This window comes from Microcaecilia unicolor, chromosome 1 (genome assembly GCF_901765095.1).
Source record: "Microcaecilia unicolor chromosome 1, aMicUni1.1, whole genome shotgun sequence".
Taxonomy (NCBI): Eukaryota; Metazoa; Chordata; class Amphibia; order Gymnophiona; family Siphonopidae; genus Microcaecilia; species Microcaecilia unicolor.
Window position 1 is genome coordinate 553,168,452 of NC_044031.1, and position 17,063 is coordinate 553,185,514.

The following is a 17,063-nucleotide window of genomic DNA, read 5'->3' on the forward strand; positions in this document are numbered from 1 at the left end:
TTAAGTGAAGGAAAAAAAGCACTGCTACTTCAATTTGATCTGTCCTTAGCGTTTGACCTACTGAATCATACTCTCGTACTATGGAACCTCGAACAAATGGGTATCACAGGTAATGTTTTAAAGTGGTTCAGAGGTTTCTTGGAAAGTAGATCATACAGGGTCAAAGTAAATACAGGCATCCCTAAACTGGAGCAACAGATGTGGGGTCCCCCAAGGCTCCCCCTATCTCCAATACTGTTCAATGTTTTCCTCCGATCCTTAAGTTCACTCCTAGACAGAAATGGCTTTCTCCACTACATTTATGCCAATGATATTTCATATTTAATCCCCATACAATCAATTCTGAAAATAGATGTATCTAGGGTCCAACAATACATCAACCTACTAGAAAAATGGATGCATGTTCACAAGCTAAAACTCAATACTGAAAAACCCCCCAAGATTTTATACTTTATTTTTATTTATTTCACTTGTATCCCACATTTTCCCACCTATTTGCAGGCTCAATGTGGCTTACAAAGACCTGTTGTGGCATCGCCATACAGGATGAAGTATACATTTGATGTTACAAAGACGTATACATTCAACTCAAAACCAGAGCAAATCCCTGTTGATTACAATCAATCAAGGAACTTCAATTCTCTCTCATACCATTAAACTCCTAGGCATTCAAACTGACTGCTCCCTTTCCCTGGAAGCACAAGTCAACGCCTTGGCCAAAAAATGTTTCTTCCTAATGAGAAAGCTCCATACCATTCAGAAGTACTTTGAAATCAATCAATATGAACTGTTGGTACATGCACTGGTACTGTCATCTCTTGATTAGTGCAACCTAATATACTTGGGTTGCACAAAAATCTTACTCAAGAGACTTCAAACCATCCAAAGTACGGCAATCAAACTAATCTTCAGGTTACTCGATAGCATCTCCCCTTTCTACATCAAACTATACCTGGTTCCACTTTCCCCTTATCTAAGGGCAAGAAGAGACTAGCTCTCTTCGACAATCTCTTGCCATTCAAGCAGCCAGACTTTGGAAAGACATTACTGAAATGTACTCTCCTACATAATCTTATCTCATGTTCCAAAAAAAAGATAAAAACTTTCTTATTTAAGAAATATGTATTGTAGTTAGATTTCTGCCCATCTCCAAAGCAACCATTGTAATTCTCAGGGGAATGTTCTGATCTCTATATCCCTATAAGTTTGTAAACCGCTTAGAACTGAAAAGGTGTTAGTGGGAAACAATCACAAATTTAATGTAATTACTCACCTTTCTTTCATTCCAAGCTCAAGGTGTGTTACAATCAGGTACAGTAAATGCTTCCCTGCCCCAGAGAGTTTACAGTCTAAGAGACAGATTTACTAACCTCAATTATTGCACTTCGACACATACTATTTACCATAACACATTTAGGGGCCAATTCTCAGAACCCTGGTGCTGTGGAAACAGTACCAGGAAATACCATGGGATTAATGCAGAAATAAAGCTTCCCAATGCTCAATATCAATAGCAAGCAAATTATATACAGGCTGTTAGCATTGAGTATTGGGAAGTTAAGGGAACAACATGCCAGGAGCATGTGCACAAGAGCTGTGTTGTAAGCACAAATCTTGAACGCATAAGATCAGGCGCTCAGATCTGCCCAGCATGAATTCGGACTCCAATTCCCAGTCCATTCCTAAATCTTTGGTGCCAGCATCATGGTGGCTATTTCCAGCCCAGATCTTTCAAGTACTATCTGGGGCAGATCCAACAGGTGCTCTGCACCCAGGAGTACCTAGTGCTACTGCTGAGCAATAGCAAGGCTATCATTCTGGACACAAGGAGAGAACCCAGGGCCGGGAGATGCATCAGCAAACCCAGGGGCCAATGAGAAATCGCTCTTCAGACACCCTAACACCAGCTCCGACCAGTGTTAGGTTTTCGACGGTAAGGCCAGCTTTGTTTTGTGCGATGTTCTCTCAGCATCGGGAGGGAATAGGTAATGACCTAATTACCACTGATTTGACTACATTTGCATTCTATTTGCAGAAATGTTTGCCGCCCATGTTGTCTCCTGCGGTACAGCTTCTCTCAACATACTGGCACTAGTCTGGTGCTAGTTGGCTGTAGTGCTGGCGTTAGGTTCTCTGAACTGGTCCCTTAGGGCTCAATTCTATAAATGGTGCCCAAATTTGGGTGCCAAAAAAAAGGATACTAAGAGCTATTCTATAAATCCAAATTTCAACTGTGAGGATTTATACCAACTGAACCCTGGTGTAAAGGCACAGATCTCCTAAATTGTCTAATACTGTGCGCAAATCCTAGAAACGCCCCATACCCACCCATGCCCCTCCCATGGCCAGGCCACCTTTTCAGATCTGTGCAGAAATATTTATGCGCACATCTTTATAGAGCAGAGACTAAAAAGATGCACGTGCAAAATTCCAATTATTGCCAATTAGCACCTATAATTTTTAGCGTCCAATTATCGGCACTAATTGGCTCATTAAGAAATTAAATTGATGCTCTATTTGGGTGTATGCCCAAATTTCTATACACAATGTTGAGAGCTATAAATAGAATTAGGGGGTTTATTAGTAAACTAGTAAAAAAGGCCCGTTTCTGAAAGAAATGAAACGGGCGCTAACAAGGTTTTCCTCGAGGTGTGCATGTTTGAGAGAGTGACTGTGTGAGAGCGAGAGAGTGAACGTGCGAGTGTGTGTGACAGAGTGAGGCTGGGTGCGAATGTGTCTGTGTGAGAGAGAGAGAGTGTGTGTGTGTGTGAGATTGAGAGTGTGTGCAAGGGGTGCCCCCCGCCCCCCTCCCAGTTCCAGGGTCCCCCCTCCCTCCCTCCGAGTTCCAGGGTCATCGCCCCCCCTCCCTCCGTCCCTCCCTCCCAGTTCCAGGGTCCCCCCTCCCTCTCTCTTTCAGGGTCCCCCCCTCCCTCCCTCCCAGTTCCAGGGTCGTTGTCCCTCCCTTCCAGTTCCAGGCCCCCTCCCTACGAATTTTAAAAGTCATCTTGACTTACCTCATTGGGGTTATGGCGGCCACCAGCAGCGGTAAAAGATGTGCAGGCTCGGCCCTTCTCTCTCTCTCAGCTGTGATCCCGCCCTCATTTCCTATTTCCGCAAGGGTGGGACCAGAGCTGAGAGAGAGAGAAGGGCTGAGCCTGCACGCATTTTACCGCTGCTGCAAGCCGCCGTAACCCTGACTTGGTAAGTGAAGATGACTTTTAAAAATCGGAGGGTGGGGGCCTGGAACTGGAAGAGAGGGAGGGAGGAAGGGAGGGATGACGACACCCTCATGCGTGTGACGTTGCGTTCCTTTGCCTGGCAACTCTGCAGCATTCCCTTCCCTCTCACTGTTCCACCCTCGACGTCATCACGTTTTGACGCGACAGCGGGACAGAGAGAGATGGTGAGAGACTTATGAACCCTTCACTGAAGTCTGCCACGGAGTCAGCTTCAGAACGTTGGTGGTGCAAATTATTATAGCAGATATACCCAGCTGACGGTAATGGAGGCCTGGGGTAAATGGACTTGATCTTCCTGGTTCTTAGCCCACTACTCTGCTAAGCTATTCTGCTTTGGCTTCTCACTGATCCATGCAGCTGAATGTGTTTCCACACCCAATCCAACATCCATCAGCCCTCTCTTCATCCTATAACAATCAAAGCAGCCAATAAAGCCACTGCCCAAATATCCAACTCCCCTGGCCTTGCCAAATAGTACCCAACCATCAATCTGCCTGCACTAACCTGCGTGATTCCCGAGGACTCACGGCTCTCTGTTACCAACCTGGCTCCCCCTTGACTTGCAGTGCCACTAAATATACTCAATGTTTTAACCATATTCCTATCTATTCCTACCACTGCCTTTCATATCTGACCCATGCATATTTAGATTCTACAAGTGCTGGTAGGCTATTCTAGGCTGCACCACCTTCTTCTAATTCAACATTTTAGCTCTCTCCCATTTCTTCCCATCAAGTTTTATAAAATCTATACAGCTGCCATAAACTAGTAAGGCAGTTGTCCAAAAACACACAGTCCCCTTTCAGTTTTACCACTACTGGTATGTCTACTCTGTTATATATTTTAGTATCTTCTTCAAACAAACCTGCTTTCAGTGAAGTTCCACAGTAATGTCATTAATAAAGATACTGAGAAGAACCTGTCCCACTATCAAATCATGAGGAACTCCACTGGCCAATTTGCCTTCCCAGGCACAGAAGTCAGTTTATCACTACACCCTTCATCCTGCTGCCCAGCCAGTTCCTTACCCAATTTATAACTTTCTGCTGGGTTAGTCTCATGCTCTTGAGCTTACTTACCAGTCACCTAAGTGGAACAGCATTAAAAGCCTTACTAAAGTTCAAATAATATCCACCACACCTTTCGCTTTCCAATTTTCACCTTACTAATCCTCATTTCATAAGTTCAAGAAAGCAATTACGTCTTGGCTTTAAAAACTACAGCTGTCCTTTGAACAAGACCTGCTTGGTATAGCCTATTGATTTTTGTTTTGTGGTTTCCTCCCTCCTCTGTCCCCCCTTCCTTTCTCTGTCTCTCCTTGATCCCCTTCTCTGTCTTCTTCTAGCATGCCTTCCCCTTCCTTCAATCTTCTCTCCATTATGTTTACTGCAAACCGCTTTGCTGTGGCACTAACAGAGGTATATCAAGTGTCTATAATAAATAAACTCAATCAAGTTCATCTCGCAGGATCTTGTCTTTGTAAATGCATGTTTTCTGGAGTCCCATTTTCTACAGTTTCAAAATACTGCATTATTGTTTTATCTTTAGTGGCATTTCCATAATTTTATCCACTACTGACACTAGGCCAACAGGTCTGTAGTTTCTCTTGCCCCCATTTTTGTATAGCAGGACCATAACTATTCTTTCAGCTCTTCAGATCCTCTCCTATCTTTAAGGAATGGAGAACAAAACCCATATCCTTATGCTTTATATAGTTTCCAAGTTTCATGTTTTGTGTGGCTAATCCTAAAGACACATAGGTGTCAATGTTGACTTTACAAACAGTCCTAAAACAGGTGCCTATTTGGCCTCCACACATAGACAAGTAGTTATAAAATTACTCTCTTATTGCCCAAGGAAGCAATTACCGTTTCTGTGGATCTTTGATATAAGTTTCTATAAGCAAGCTGTACATCTCAGAGTGAACATTTTCAATGTGGATCTGAAATCCATAAAAGAATCGAGCCTCAGGGATCTGTACCTCCTGGCTGAAACGTTCTACCTGGAGGGAAAACACAACAATATCATCATCATCAACTTTATCTGACATGCCGCAAAGTCAATACAACGATTATCTAAATGGTTTACAAGAGAAAATAATTCATAAAGGGTAGACAAGGAACAAGACAAACTGGGGAGAAAACAAAAGGTAAAAGTTCCAATATAATCCAATGTACTGTAGAAGCACAATTAAGAAGGGAAGCATATGGAAAAGACATAAAACAAACAACTGAATGGGGGAAAACAAAGCTACCATATGTCAACACTGTCAATAGATCAATTTTAAAAGGTCTCTAATTCCATGGTGGGGGTAATATGCAATTCAATCAAACATAAACCTAGCAACTATAGTTCTAATCATATAGCGGGAACTTATCTGCTACTTATTGTTCTTTAGACCCTATACCCTCAGATTGGTTAAAAGTTCCTTTATCTCCACTCTATGATAGTAAAAAGTCTTACTGAGGGATCTGGGTTTAAAAATGTTTGGACAAGTTCCTGGAAGAAAAGTCCATAGTCTGCTATTGAGACAGACATGGGGAAGCAACTGCTTGCCCTGGGATTTCTAGCTGCAATTTGGGTTTCTGCCAGGTACTTGTGACCTGGATTGGCCAATGTTGGAAACAGGATTGTATGGAGTGGATGAGTAGCCTAGTGGTTAGTGCAGCGGATTTTTGATTTTGGGGAAATGGGTTTGATTCACACTGCAGCTCCTTGTGACATTGGGCAAGTCACTTAACCCTCCATTGCCCCAGGTACAAATAAGTTCCTGCATATACTGCTTTGAATGTGGTTACAAAAAAAAAACAAAAACAAACAAACACAGAAAGGTGGTATATCAGGTCCCATTCCCAAGGATACTGGGATAAATGGACCATTGGTCTGACCCTGTATGGCTACTCTTATGTTATGTTCTTATGAATGCCTTAAAAGAAGCACTGATTAGGCCCAGTTTAAAAAAAATCTTTACCCCCTTTCCCTAAACAAGAATCATTGTCTCTAATCTTCGTTTCTGACAAAGATACTAGAAGCAATTGTGTTTTCACAACGCCAGTTGTTCATAGAATCTATTAATGCATTACATCCACAACAATCTGGTTTTAGGCAGGGTTACGGTACAGGAGACTGTAATGACAGCTCTTTTAAGCTAACTACACTCACAATTAGAACAAGGCCATATTGCTCTGATTATCTCATTGGACTTATCCATGACTTTTGATCTAATTAATAACAGCCTTCTATTGCACTGTTTATGCTCACTTGGTATATCTGGTACTGTATTATAAGTGGTTCGCTTCTTTTCTCGATGGTTGTTCTTTCAGAGTAATGTAGCACGCCACTGTTTCACAAACCCTCTCTATCCCATGTGGAGTTCCGCAGGGATCAGTTTTATCCCCTTTACTATTCAACTTATTTGTCAGCCCGTTGGCCCTACTCATTTAGTCTTTAGGGATCAGCTCATATTCTTATGCTGATGATTTCTTATTAATTCATTATGTGAATCCTTTTTCCATTAATCTGAAACCAATCCAGGACTGTCTTCGTGCAGTTGCCAGGTGGCTTTCTGATCATCATCCGGTTTTAAACCCAGATAGACAACAGCCTCCTAAGTAACAGGACATGGTCCAGCGTCATCACCAAATCCAACATTATTTGATAGACAGAACACCCTAATAACCGCTTTCAGATATTTAGGAGTGATTATAGACTCCACTCTTTCTTTCAATTGTCAGATTTTGGATGTTGTGAAAAAATCATTTTATTATCTTCAACAGCTACATTCAATCAGAAACTCAATAGATCAAGAGTTCTTATGGATTCTGTCACATGTCTATATTACAACACGCTATGACTACTGCAATATTATCTAAGTTGGTATTACAAAAGCTAATTTGATACAACTTCAAACTATTCAGAATACTGTGGCCTGTGTCATCTGCCAGGCTTCAAGGTATGATAGATTCACCCCTCTTCTACGTCGTCTCCCAAATTTAGAGTGAAATTTAAGGTCCTTACTCTGACACACAAGGCACTTCACAATGCTACTCCATTGTATCTTGCAGCTTTGACTATCTCCTATACACCTGGCCTGTACTCTTCACTCGTTAACAGACAATAGATTGGTCTTACCACCTCTATCCAGAGCCAGATGGGAATCAACCTACACGTCTGCTTTTTATTTTCTATCTCCTGCATTGTGGAACTCCTTACCACAACCAATCAGATTAGAAAAATCATATGCCCTTTTCGTACAGAACTGAAAACATATCATCAACTGGCTTCCATCATCTAAAGTTATTGTATCTTAGTGGGTAGGCCACACAGGTTCCTAGTTTATTGCAAAGAGGTTTGTGCATTGTATTATATATGATTGGCTTATGAGTTGACTGTTTTTATTGTTCTCAGGAGTGGATGATTTGTTTGTTCTTTCCTTTCTTTTAATGATGCTCCCAATTTAATTTGTTTTATGATTTTATTACATGATTTGCTTGGCAATAAGTGACGGTATAGCAAAATAAATAAACGATAAATGATAAACTTCCCTTGACCTTAGCAGTGACTCGTTTCACACTGAGACAAAGCTTAGTGATTCACTGAATTTGTCATCCGTCAAACTATAGCTCACTACTTTAATGTCTAACATTCTACTGATAAAGCTAAGCAGCTTTTTATAAATTTAAAAACATATATAACAAAAAGTTTTGTAAGACAAAGTATTGAGATATAGTTTGACAAATTCAGTGAATCACTGAGCTGTGTCTCAGTATGAAAAGAGTCACTGCTGAGGTCAAGGGAAGTCCTACCCACTATGTGATTAGAACTACAGGTGCTTAGTTAACACTGTCAATGATGTGTCCGAAGGATTAAACAGGAGAAAATACCTAGGTATAGTAATGTGTTTTTAGAGCTATCTTAAATTTGCTATATGAAACTTCAGAATGAATATAAAGAGGCAAACTGTTCCATAACATAGGAGCAACTACCTGAAAAGTAGAATGGCGTACCAAATCCAGACATTTTCAAATCAGTAGGTACAAACAACAGGTGATGTTATAAAGACAACAAGGATCTTCTCAGCACATAAGATATAAGAGAGTTATATAAAAATGGAGGAAGACCAGCACAGAAGGCCCTATGAGCCAATATAAGAATTCTGAAAGGTATTCTAATAGGGCCCTGGGAGCCAATGATCTCTGGACAAAAGAGGCAATACTCTATCATGTATTTCTTTGTCCAAAAAGTAATTTTATTGATGTATTTTCAATAATCTGAAATCAGTAAAGTCATGGCTGAGGCAGATCGTGAAAAACAGTTGCAAAAATCAATACAAGATAACACTAATGAGTGAAGCTAAAGGCACAGCATGTATTTGACACAGGGCAAAAAAAGAATTTACTAGCAATTTCAGAAATTCATGAAGAAAAGCTTAAGCAACAGTCTAAGATAATCCCTAGTATCTTCAAAAGAAACCCTCAAGGAGATTTTGGTACTAAGTACAGAGGGTGCAGGTACTGCAGGGGGAGGGGTTTTGTTGTGTTATTTTGAAAAATATCTTTATTGGCGTACAGAATATCCATACGAGTATACTCAAGCAGGGCAGACAAAAAGCACACTACAAAAAATAAAGATAACCACACAGCATGAACATTAAGAACAGTATTAAGCAGCATACTCTATTTATTTATGTGTAACACTTATACCCCGCGCTTTCCCACTTATTTCCCACTTAGGGAGCAACACCATTTTAACCAGGGCCACCCGTCTCAGCAAAGAGAATGGGAGATCTTGCCACCAGTGGCAAAGGACTTGAATGGCCTCCAATTTGTCCCAAACATTTTTACAATAGACCACTACCATATCTCTGTGTAAACAGACCCCTAAATACTTTAAAGTTCCTGAGGACCAAGCCAGATGAAAGGTTGACAGCTGCTTACATGCACAAGGGGATGACAAAGGTACATAAGTATTGCCATGCTGGGGCAGACCAAAGGTCCATCAAGCCCAGCATCCTGTTTCCACCGATGGCCAATCCAGGTCACAAATACCTGGCAAGATCCCCAAAATAGTACAAAACATTTTATTCTGCTTATCCCAGAAATAGTGGATTTTCCCCAAGTCCAATTTAATAATGGTCTATGGACTTTTCCTTTAGGAAGCCATCCAAACCTTTTTTAAACTCTGCTAAGCTAACTGCCTTTACCATATTTTCTGGCAACGAAATTGTTTTATTTATTACTTTGTAGCTTCATCGTAAGCCCCCTAGTCCTAGTATTTTTGGGAAGCGTAAATAGACGCTTCACGTCTACCTGTTCCACTCCACTCATTATTTTATAGACCTCTATCATATCTCCCCTCAGCCGTCTTTTCTCCAAGCTGAAGAGCCTCAGCCGCTTTAGCCTTTCCTCATAGGGAAGTCGTCCCATCCCCTTTATCATTTTCGTCGCCGTTCTCTGCACGTTTTCTAATTCCACTATATCTGTTTTGAGATGCAGCGACCCGAACTGAACACAATATTAGAGGTGCGGTCGCACCATGGAGCGATACAAAGGCATTATAACATCCTCATTTTTGTTTTCCATTCTTTTCCAAATAATACCTTACATTCTATTTGCTTTCTTAGCCGCTGCAGCACACTGAGCAGAAGGTTCAACGTATCAACGACGATACCTAGATCCCTTTCTTGGTCAGTGACTCCTAACGTGGAATCTTGCATGACGTAGCTTAAATTCGGGTTCCTCTTTCCCACATGCATCACTTTGCACTTGCTCACATTAAATGTCATCTGCTATTTAGACGCCCAGTCTCCCAGTCTCAAAAGGTCTTCTTGTAATTTTTCACAATCCTCCCGCAATTTAACTACTTTGAATAACTTTGTGTCTTCAGCAAATTTAAATTACCCCACTAGTTACTCCCATCTCTAGGTCATTTATAAATATGTTAAAAAGCAGCGGTCCCAGCACAGACCCCTGGGGAACCCCACTAACTACAATAAAAGAGTGCAGTAGATCTAGTGTAATAAGGTAAATCAAATACAAAGGGAAAATTAGGTTCTTACCTTGTTAATTTTCTTTCCTTTAATCACAGCAGATGAATCCATTAACTGATGGGTTGTATCCGCCTACCAGCAGGTGGAGATAGAGAACACTGAAAACCCACAGTGACCCTTGGACGGCTAGCCCCAACTGCCTTCAGTATTTGAGATTTCCAAAGCAGAGTGAACCATAAAGGTAGAATAACAAACTTTCCTCACAGCGAACAAACGCCCCAGAACAGCAGCAACAACCATACAAAGGAGGGATGATCTCAACCTCCTGTAGTAGAACATCATGTAGAAATTCTGAGAACTGGTTTCCAACTTCTCCCAATGAGATATACATCTGCATGAAAGATCTGAACAAAAAACAATGCCAGGGAGGGATCATGGATTCATCTGCTGTGACTAAAGGAAAGAAAATTACCAAGGTCAGAACCTAATTTTCCCTTCCTTGTCATCAGCAGCAGATGAATCCATTAACTGATGGGATGTACAAAAGCACTCCCTAAGTAGGGTGGGAACAGGCCACACCGTGAGCAAGCACTTGTGCTCCAAAAATCGCATCCTGCTTCACTGCAACATCCAGCCTGTAATGCCGGACAAATGAGAGCGGAGAAGCTTTTTCCTTCAGCCTGTTTTTCCCTGTTCAGCCATTCCTGTGGAGCTTCGCTCTTGTAGAGTCTGTGTCTACCGTGTCCCATTCTGTCCTTGGATTTCCCTTTTTCCCTGTGGGCTTTGCCCTCTGCTACCTGAGTTTCTGTGGAGCCTTTGTTTGATTTCTCTCCCTCTGGTCATAGTCTGTACCTGCCAGCTTTTGTCTGTCTCCCTTCCCTTGTGTCACTAGCTAGTGCTGTGTGCACTGCATGAGCTTCAGTCCCTTTTGGGACACCTCGTTTTTCTTTTCCCTTCCCTAGTGCATGACTCGGTTCTGCCTCGGCCCGTGCAGTCCGGGGGAGCCCGGAGTGCTCGGCTCCCTGCGCGGATGGGTCGGGCGGGCCATAGCTTGCTGCACTGGTCGACCGTGGTCCTGTGCACTGCCGCCGCACTCCCTGGCCGGAATGGCCTGGGCGCGAATTGCAGTTGCGGACCACGGGACCGAGACGCCTACAGTGGCTTCGCAGCGCCGACAGGAGAGTCCACCAGCCCCGGCCCGTTCCAGCCCGCCGATCCAGTGTCCTGTGCGTCGGGCCGACCGGGGCAGGGACCGAGACCGAGACCATGGGAGACAGAGTCCATCGGCCCCAACCTGTCCCAGACTGCAGGCCCAGCTCTTCCCTGCCTGCCTGCTCTGATCCATCTGCTCCATCTGCCTGCTCCAGCTCGCTCCACTCTGCAGACCCAGCTTTCCCTGCCTGCTCTGATCCATCTACCTGTTCCAGCCCATCTACCTGTTCCAGCCCATCTGCTGGATCCGGTCCATCTGCTCAGCTTGCTCCAGGACACCTGACCCAGTTTCTCCCTACTGTTCCATCCAGTCCGCATGATCCAGTTTCTTCCTGCTTGTTCCAGTCCGCCTGTTCCAGCCTCCCTGCTTATTACAGCCATCTGCTCCAGCTTGGTCCAGCCCGCCTGATCCAGCTCGTCCAGCTTGTTCCACTCCATCTGATCCAGCTTCTCCCTGCTCGTTCCAGTCCATCTGCACCAGCCTGTTCCAGTCCGTCGGATCCAGCTTCTTCCTGCTTGTTCCAGCCACCTGCTCCAGCTGTTCCAGCTCGCCTAATCCAGCTTGCTCCAGTCCGCCTGATCCAGCTTCTCCCTGCTCGTTCCAGTCCATCTGCTCCAGCCTCCGTCGGATCCAGCTTCTTCCTGCTTGTTCCAGCCATCTGCTCCTGCTGTTCTAGCCCGCCTAATCCAGCTTGCTCCAGTCAGCCTGATCCAACTTCTCCTTGCTCGTTCCAGTCCATCTGTTCCAGCTTGTTCAAGCCCGCCTGACCCAGCTTCTCCAGCCTGCTAACCAATCAACCTGCCTACTAGTCAACCACCTGCCTGCTCCAGCTGTTCCAGCCCATTTGACCCAACTTGTCCCAGTCCGCCTGATCCAGCTTGTTCCAGCCCACCTGATCCAGCTTCTCCCTGTCCATCTGCACCAGCTTGTTCAGGCCCGCCTGATCCAGCTTCTCCAGCCTGCTAACCAATCAACCTGCCTACTAGTCAACCACCTGTTCCTGCCCGCCTGCCTGCTAACCAATCATTCAGCCTGCCTGCTAACCAATCATTCAGCCTGCCTGCTGGCCAATCATTCAGCCTGCCTGCTGGCCAATCATTCAGCCTGCCACTTGTCAGCCCTTCAACTTGCCTGCCCATCAACAACCTGCCACTTCCCAGCCCTTCACCCTCCTGACTGGCTACTCACCTTGAAACCTGCCTGCCTCCAAGTCCATCGTCCTGCCAGCCCATCACTCTACTGCACGGCTGCTCACCTCAACCTGCCTGTCTCTCAACCCACCTACCTGCCCCCATAAACACCTCACTGCCCCCATAAACACCTCACTCACTACCTATGGCCTCCATTCACATTCTATTCCTCGCCCTATCCCTCCCCAATCTCTTCCCCCTCCCTCCGCTGTCTACCACACGAACTTACTACCCATCCTCCCCCGTCCTGCTCACTACTGCAATAACCTACCTACCCCTATCCCCCACCTCACCATCCCTACTGTCCTCCTCCTCCTTCCTAGCTCTCAACCTCCAACACCTCCTTCCTGCCATGAACCCTTCCCCATTCCTCCTCAGCACATCCCGCCTTCGTCGCCCTACCTCCCCCACCCTTCTCCGCTCTCTCTTGCTCCTTCTGCTATCCGTGGGAGACATCAATCCCAACCCAGGTCCACCACACATGTCCTCGTCCTCGTCTCATCTATGCAAACGTTCCCGCGATATCTCCAATCTCATCTCCATTCCCCTCTCGTGTGCCCTGTGGAATGCCCACTCAATCTGCAACAAACTTACCTTCACCCATGATCTCTTCATCTCCCATTCCCTTCATCTGCTCGCCCTAACCGAAACCTGGCTCACCCCCGACGACTCTGCCTCAGTCGCAGCCCTTTGCCACGGAGGCTACCTTTTCTCCCATTCACCCCGCCCAGCTAGCCGCGGTGGCGGCGTTGGCCTACTACTTTCGCCCTCCTGCAGTTTTCAACCCCTCCTCCTACCACAGTCTCACTGCTTCTCATCCTTTGAAGTCCATTCCATCCGTCTATTCTACCCGCTGCCACTCCAAGTTGCAGTCATTTACCGCCCCCCTGATAAGTCCCTCCCTTCCTTCCTTACTGACTTCGATGCCTGGCTCTCCGTTTTTCTTAAGCCCTCATCCCCATCCCTCATTCTTGGTGACTTCAACATACACACTGATAACCCATCCGACTCATACACTTCTCAATTCCTCACTCTAACCTCCTCCTTCAACCTCCAACTGAGCTCCACCACCCCTACTCACAAATCTGGTCACTGTCTTGATCTCGTCCTCTCTTCTACCTGCTCGCCCTCCAATCTCTGCGTCTCTGCTCTTCCCATTTCTGACCATCACCTGATCGCATTCACACTTCATCACCCTCCCCCTCAGTCCCGCCCATCACTAACCACTACCTCCAGGAATCTCCAGGCTGTTGACCCCACCACCTTATCCGCTAGTATCTCTAACCTCCTCCCGTCCATCATGTCCTCCGAGTCTGTCGACAAGGCTGTTTCCAATTACAATGCCACTCTCTCCTCCGCCCTAGACACCCATGCACCGTCCATTTCCCGTCACACAAGGCGCACCAATTCCCAGCCCTGGCTTAACCCTTGCACCCGTTACCTTCGCTCTTGCTCCCGATCGGCTGAACGCCTATGGAGGAAATCTCGCACCCATACTGACTTCATTCACTACAAATTCATGCTATCCTCCTTCCAGTCCTCCCTATTCCTCGCCAAACAGGAATACTACACCCAACTGACTAATTTCCTCAGCTCTAACCCTCGTCGTCTCTTCGCCACCCTCAACTCCCTCCTCAAAGTGCCCTCCGCTCCCACCCCCTCTCACTCTCTCCTCAATCACTGGCTGACTACTTCCGCAACAAGGTCCAGAAGATCAACCTCGAATTCACCACTAAACCTTCTCCTCCTCTTCATCCTATCACCCACTCCCTCAACCAACCAACCAACCAACCAACCCAGGCCTCCTTCTCCTCTTTTCCTGATATCACCGAAGGGGAAACTGCCCATCTTCTCTCCTCCTCGAAATGCACCACCTGTTCCTCAGACTCCATCCCCACCAACTTACTTATCACCATCTCTCCTACTATCACCCCCCCCCCCATCTGTCATATCCTCAACCTCTCTCTCTCCATCGCAACTGTCTCTTACACCTTCAAGCATGCTAGAGTCACACCTCTCCTCAAAAAACCTTCACTTGACCCTACCTGTCCCTCCAACTACCGCCCCATCTCCCTCCTACCCTTCCTCTCCAAAATACTTGAATGCGCCGTTCACAGCCGTTGCATTGATTTTCTCACCTCTCATGCCATCCTCGATCCGCTTCAACCTGGCTTTCGCCCACTACACTCGACAGAAACGGCATTATCCAAAGTCTGTAATGACCTGTTCCTCGCTAAATCCAAAGGTCATTACTCCATCCTCATTCTCCTCGACCTATCCGCCGCTTTTGACACTGTCAATCACAACTTACTTCTTGACACACTGTCCTATTTTGGGTTCCAGGGCTCAGTCCTCTCCTGGTTCTCCTCTTATCTCTCCCATCGTACCTTCAGAGTACACTCTCATGGTTCTTCCTCCACCCCTATCCCGCTCAGAGTTGTGTCCTTGGACCCCTTCTTTTCTCTATCTACACCTCTTCCCTGGGCTCCCTGATCTCGTCTCATGGCTTCCACTATCATCTTTATGCTGATGACACCCAGCTTTATCTCTCCACATCTGACATCACTGCGGAAACCCAGGCCAAAGTATCGGCCTGCTTATCCGACATTGCTGCCTGGATGTCCAACCGCCACCTGAAACTGAACATGGCCAAGACCGAACTTCTTGTCTTCCCACTCAAACCCACTTCTCTTCTACCTCCACTCTCTATCTCGGTTGATAACACCCTCATCGTCCCCGTCTCTTCTGCCCGCAACCTCGGTGTCATCTTCGACTCCTCCCTCTCCTTCTCTGCGCATATCCAGCAGATAGCCAAGACCTGTCGCTTCTTCCTCTATAACATTAGCAAAATCCGCCCTTTCCTCTCTGAGCACACCACCCGAACTCTCATCCACTCTCTCGTTACCTCTCGCCTTGACTACTGCAACCTACTCCTCACTGGTCTCCTACTTAGCCACCTATCCCCCCTTCAGTCCGTTCAGAACTCTGCTGCATGTCTTATCTTCCGCCTGAACCGATACACTCATATCACCCCTCTCCTCAAGTCACTTCATTGGCTTCCGATCAGGTACCGCATTCAGTTCAAGCTTCTGCTACTAACCTACAAATGTACTCGATCTGCAGCCCCTCCTTACCTCTCAACCCTCATCTCCCCTTACGTTCCTACCCGTAACCTCCGCTCTCAAGACAAATCCCTCCTTTCAGTACCCTTCTCCACCACCGCCAACTTCAGGCTCCGCCCTTTCTGCCTCGCCTCACCCCACGCGTGGAACAAACTCCCCGAGCCCAATCGCCAGGCCCCCTCCCTGCCCATCTTCAAATCACTGCTTAAAGCCCACCTCTTCAATGTCGCCTTCGGCACCTAACCACCACACCTCTACCCAGGAAATCTAGACTGCCCCAACTTGACATTTCGACTGCCCCAACTTGACATTTCATTCTTTAGATTGTAAGCTCCTTTGAGCAGGGACCGTCCTTCTTTGTTTAATTTGTACAGCGCTGCGTAACCCTAGTAGCGCTCTACAAATGTTAAGTAGTAGTAGTAGTAGTTCGGCCGTGAAGACCGTACGCTTGGACTCTGCACGAGTGGGTTCCGGTTCGACTGTGAGGCCCGCCTGAGTGGTCTACCTCCCTTTTCTGGTGGTGCTTGTTGATTGTCCTGAGTGTGCGGGGCTTTGTGGCCGTGGTATTGCTTATCCCCTGTTTGGTCAAGGTGCAGTTCATTGCCTCGAAACGTCCAAGGCAAACAATGCAATTTCTTAAAACATGGCCCATGTTGGATGTCAAAAGCAGCAGAAGCATTTGATAATATGGATTTTAAAATACATACAGAACCAATCGCTGGTTTGGGATTGATACCCTCCTGCACGCTAAAATTAAATGCTCTGGATCTTAAGGATTTTACTGTAAAGTTTGCAGACATTTGATACTGATGTGAAGAGACAGCAGACGTATTACTTTGATGTCTGTGCCCAGTTTTTAAAACATACTTCTGTTATATAGGCTGTTAGAAGTTCTACTTTCTCTTACTCCCACAGTTATAATTGATGCATTCAGGTTGATTTAGTTGGTTTGTAATTGTTAGTATATGCGATTATTTTAATACCATGTAATATTAAACATAACGAAGGGATACTGTTCCTACAAAGTCATGGATAACAGAAGCTTGACTTACTAGGTTTTCATTTACAATGCCATCACTTGCTGCAAAAAATGCCAAGATATGAGAAATAAAATATTTTTCTTCAGCTTTTAGCTGGCTCCAATGAACAGCATCTTTTGATAAGTCTACCTGAGAAAAATAACAATGGATTATTATAATATAAGGATAACATTTCTTTTACTTTTTTTTTTTTGTAAACTACTATCTGTTCATCAATCACAAGACAGATACACAGACTTGAACAGATGGATCAGGAGATTCTCTCTGTAAC

The 17,063-nt window shown here is 45.3% G+C and overlaps 1 protein-coding gene across 4 annotated transcripts in view; it reads right to left on the reverse strand.

The window, feature by feature from the left end:
• Positions 1-17,063, reverse strand: part of RRM2B (ribonucleotide reductase regulatory TP53 inducible subunit M2B) — a 210,522-nt gene that overhangs the window by 99,771 nt on the left and 93,688 nt on the right. For all 4 annotated transcript variants that reach the window (XR_003943708.1, XM_030217486.1, XM_030217494.1 and 1 more), the window contains 2 exons: positions 16,805-16,921; positions 5,108-5,241 (listed from right to left, as the gene is read on the reverse strand). Coding sequence is in view for 3 of the 4 variants with exons in the window: in XM_030217486.1 (XP_030073346.1) it covers positions 5,108-5,241; positions 16,805-16,921 (251 nt within the window). In the remaining variant the exon portion in view is untranslated. The remainder of the gene's footprint in view (positions 1-5,107; positions 5,242-16,804; positions 16,922-17,063) is intronic.